Below are 4311 nucleotides of genomic sequence, written 5' to 3'. Positions count from 1 at the left end.
TTTTCCATTTTTTTTTTTTTTTTTTTTTTTTTTTTTGCGATACGCGGGCCTCTCACTGTTGCGGCCTCTCCCGTGGCGGAGCACAGCCTCCGGACGCGCAGGCCCAGCGGCCACGGCTCACGGGCCCGGCCGCACCGCGGCATGTGGGATCTTCCCGGACCGGGGCACGAACCTGTGTCCCCTGCATCGGCAGGCGGACTCTCAACCACTGCGCCACCAGGGAAGCCCTTTTCACATTTTTTAAAACTACTTTTTCAGCTGTGCCGGGTCTCACTTGTGGCATGCGGCATCTTCGTGGCGGCATGTGGGATCTAGTTCCCTGACCAGGGATCGAACCTGGGCTCCCTGCATCGGGAGCATGGAGTCTTAGCCACTGGACCGTCAGGGAACTCCCTCTTCCAGGGTGTTAGATGCACCCTGTTCCCAGAGAACCCTAGAACCTGGCCGCAGGCCCTTTCCATAAAACATCAGAGCAACAATTCCCAGGGCACCAACGCCTCCCTCCCAAAGATGCCCTGGGCTTTTACGTGGTACACAGGATCCAAATTTATGCGGGAACTCAGAAATCAGGTCATCGTTGACTCTGTCCTTCATTGGGCCCAGGATGATGACAGGCCTTGCATAGTGAACTGGAGAGCAAGCACAGAGACAGTCAGTGAGGCCCCCACCAGACGGCCTGTTGTCCCTCCCCGTATGCCTGGAGCACTGAGGCTCTGGAGCCACTGCTCAGACGGGAGAGCACATCTTCAGCCATTCTGCCTTTTAACTACAAAGACATCAAAGAGCCTTTAATTTGAGAATATCTAAGTCCAAGGCAAGTATGAAACCAGAAGCATCTCCCTTTCCAACAGATTCAGGAGAAATCTCTGCATGGGCACCAACAGCTGAGCAAGGGTTTTCAGAGCAGCCACGGAAGGGAGGGACCGAAGCCTCTCTTTTAGCAGTGGCCACATCCACTGAAATCGACCTCTGCCATCCCTGTCCATCTGTCCTATCCTTCGGAAAGCATCCCAGCAGCAAGCAAAGGTATAGTGAGGGACGCACACTGGGTGGCCTTCCCTGTTCTAACGCTAGGAAGAAGTAGATGAGAAGGAGGCATCCAGGGACCGGCTGCCCTCCTACTCCTCCACCTTCACCCCATGTGCCGCCACGGCCAACCACTGGGCCGGGCCCCATGACCACCAGACTGGCTCAAAGGCAAGGCTCTCAGAAGGGGGCTTACTTTCTTGCCGTGTCACTGGCTCATATGACAAAATAGCATCCTCTTGTCCTTCTGCAACAAAAAAGGGGGACATGTTAGCACTTTATCATCTGCCTCCCTGTGTCCTCATCTCCCTACAACGTTCACTTCACCCCCACCTCTGCCAGAAAACAGCCTTGTCAGCTGGCACTTGCTAACACCTGCCCTTGGGCCTATCTACTTCCCGTTGGCAAGAAAGCACAGGAAGACCTTCACCGCCCCTGGGACAGGAGTCAGGAGTCCTCTTGTTCAGTGAAATGTAGCTGAGCAAAGGGACATGACCCAGAAGCCATGAAGCCTCCACCAAAAGCCACCTCAATTTCTCAGAACTCTTCTTATAAGTAATATTCTACTGTGCTCAGTTGCCTTCTTGCTCTGGTGAGAATCACAGGAAAGCGTCAACTGGTCGAGACACACTGCCTGTGTCCCCTCATCTGCAGGTCCCCAAAGATGCAGCTAAACTTTGCCCCTTTTAAGGGTCTACCTATCTCCCCTTCACTGGAAGAAGCAACCAGAAAAGTGGCACAAGGCTGGGCTAAGGTCCTCAGTGCCCTTTAAGAGCAGTGCTGAGCACTGCTCTCCCCTCACGGTAGAGCTCCATCTATCCTAGCAGCGATGAGCTCTTCCTAAAACAGTCACCAAGAGACGTGGTACTGGGCGCTAGGAGGTCCCAAAGTGGCCGACGGCAGTGCCGGGGAAGGCAGCGATATCTGCATCAAGCCCCAGGATGCATTCTCAGGGCCTCCAGCCACAACTCCTGAGAGGCCAGTAGTCCCAAAGTTCATGCGGCTTGAATTGTGGCTTCTCTGGCCTGGTCACAGGATCTCTGAAGGAAAACTGGGCAGTCATCTGGTCATTTAGCCCAGCTAAAAGGTAAGGACGCCAAGCCTTAACCCAGGGAGTACTAGTGACCTGGAAAGGCAATTCAGAACAATATCCCACAGGAGCCATTCTTCTTTTGGTCTCTGAGCAAATCTGTAAAACTGGCAGCACCTACAGCCCATGGTGGCTATGGCAGGGATTTGCTCACTGGCTGCTCAGCCTTCCCAGGGCCCAGGGAAGCTTTTAAGTCAGGTCCTGGCCAGAACTGCAGGGCTTATGCTCTCCCCTTTAATACACAGCCTAAATCCCATCCCATAAGGACAAAATGGCCACAGCATTTCCAGGATCTCCAAGTGTACATGGCTAAAAGAAGCAGTAGCCTCTGAACAGAAATGGCAGCCGTGCAACGCTGGAATGAGGATGGCTGGGACACACGGTAGAGCTACATGACATGGGGGAGAATGACACACACTTACTGGAACTGCTTTCGCTGTCACTGGTGTTGGATGTCACTCCCTCTGCAAGCCAACAAGAAAGAGACTCCGATTCAGAACACACCACTGAGAGGTCACACGCGGCAGAAAACTCAAATGCTCCAAGAGCCAGACACTGAGCTGCCAACCAAGTCAGGCCACGGGAGGCCTGCCACATCAGGCTACCAGCTGGGAGGCACAGCTCCAATCCTGAGCCCCGGCCACCTCGCACTCGTCCCCAGGGCCCTCTGGGGCTGCCAAGGCCCTCCCTACAGACTACCAGCTTCCAATCTTTGGCAGCATCCTCTTCATCTGAATCAGAAGAACTGACTTGGATGGTTTCCAAATCCTATCCCAAAATGCACCTCCCAATGCTAGACAGGCAGTGACAGTAGCAAAGAGAAGCCCAGCGACCAGGCCGCTCTTGAGTTTCCTCCCCACACAGAACCCCTGAAGTACAGAATTGTGCGCGACTAAGAGGCTAAGCACTGGGTTGGTTGAGCAATCGGCGGGGAATGACGTGTTGGCCAATGGGTGGAACCAAGAGCCCTCCTGCCGCTGCTACCTGGAAAGAGGGCTTGGCCCCAGCGGTGAAAGGGGATGCTCCTCCGTCCAGGAGAAGACAGACACGTCACAACACAGAGACAACAAATGAAGAACACTGGGAAGACAAGACGATCCTCCTGTCTCAGACTGTTGGGGCCTCCCCGCGTCTGAGCGGGCCCAGCAGCCGCACTTGCAGGAGGCACAGAGCACAGTTTGGCCCAAAGAAAGCCCTTCGCTCCCAAGACGACAGTCGAATGAAGATGGAACATGGAAACAACGAACTATGGAGTGAGACACTGCTCGTTTCAGCCAAGATGACACTATTCCAGACCGTGATATGCTGTGGCCCCCAGGAAGGACTGGCTGAGTCACCATCCATGCTAGTTCCTGAGCAACCCCCCGATGAAGCTCCTTTACCCTCATGCCTTTATTATTTATGGAAGCAGAGTATCCACTAACAGAACCTGCCCGGCACGGCCGCATGTGTGCACAGCAGGGAGGCTAAGGCCCTGTGATCTAGGTCCCTTCCTTTTTCAAGTCTAGGATTATTTTCCAGAGGGGAGAGGTTGGTCAGGGTTTCCCCAAGCTAAAGCACTAAATATATATAGTCCGGAAAATGCTGTCAAGGCTCCCATCTGCTCAGCCCCTTAGAGATGCTCTGTGGGGAGCCAGCCCACAGCCATCTGCTGAGGCCCCTGAACCTTCTGGGACATCCCAGATGTACGCTGGGTAAAGGGCTTCACGGTACTCTTACCCCCTGTTTAGAGAGACTGAAACAGCTAATTCTTAAGTCCAATTCTTTAGTGCTGCGTCACTGGAAGAAGAATACAACAGGCGGGCACCCCTCACCTCAACAATAGGTTAGAGATGAGCTGAGTGGTCACCTCTGGAGAAGCACTTCTTGCCCCCCCTCACTTATAAGGTGGGATGCCAAGACGGCTCCACACCATTTCAAGGTACAAAAGGAAAAAAAGAGACATGAATGATAGGCTTTTATTAGGGTACCAGGGATCCAGAGCAAAAGTGTGACATTCAGAGCCACTTCTAATTCCTCCTGCTGTGGTACCAGTTCTCACAAATTCTCTCACTGCCCTCCCCTCCGCCCTTTGCCCTCACCCATGTCCCCTGTAGCCCAACCCCAGCAACTCCACTCATGCCAGAAATACAGTTAACAGTATGTAAGTTTGACTTACTCAGGTTCTTTGCTCCATAATAATCGTCACTTAACCC

The 4311-nt window shown here is 53.4% G+C and overlaps 1 protein-coding gene across 3 annotated transcripts in view; it reads right to left on the bottom strand.

Annotated features, from left to right (window-relative positions):
• Window positions 1-4311, bottom strand: part of DLG3 (discs large MAGUK scaffold protein 3) — a 58173-nt gene that overhangs the window by 5074 nt on the left and 48788 nt on the right. For all 3 annotated transcript variants that reach the window (XM_024756351.1, XM_024756352.1, XM_024756354.1), the window contains 3 exons: window positions 2539-2580; window positions 1223-1273; window positions 528-629 (listed from right to left, as the gene is read on the bottom strand). In XM_024756351.1, the coding sequence (XP_024612119.1) occupies window positions 528-629; window positions 1223-1273; window positions 2539-2580 (195 nt within the window). The remainder of the gene's footprint in view (window positions 1-527; window positions 630-1222; window positions 1274-2538; window positions 2581-4311) is intronic.

The sequence above is a fragment of the Neophocaena asiaeorientalis genome, unplaced genomic scaffold (genome assembly GCF_003031525.2).
Source record: "Neophocaena asiaeorientalis asiaeorientalis breed wild unplaced genomic scaffold, Neophocaena_asiaeorientalis_V1.1 scaffold801, whole genome shotgun sequence".
NCBI lineage: Eukaryota > Metazoa > Chordata > Mammalia > Artiodactyla > Phocoenidae > Neophocaena > Neophocaena asiaeorientalis.
Note: the sequence above shows the minus strand (reverse complement) of the source record. Positions and strands in the feature narration are given on the sequence as shown.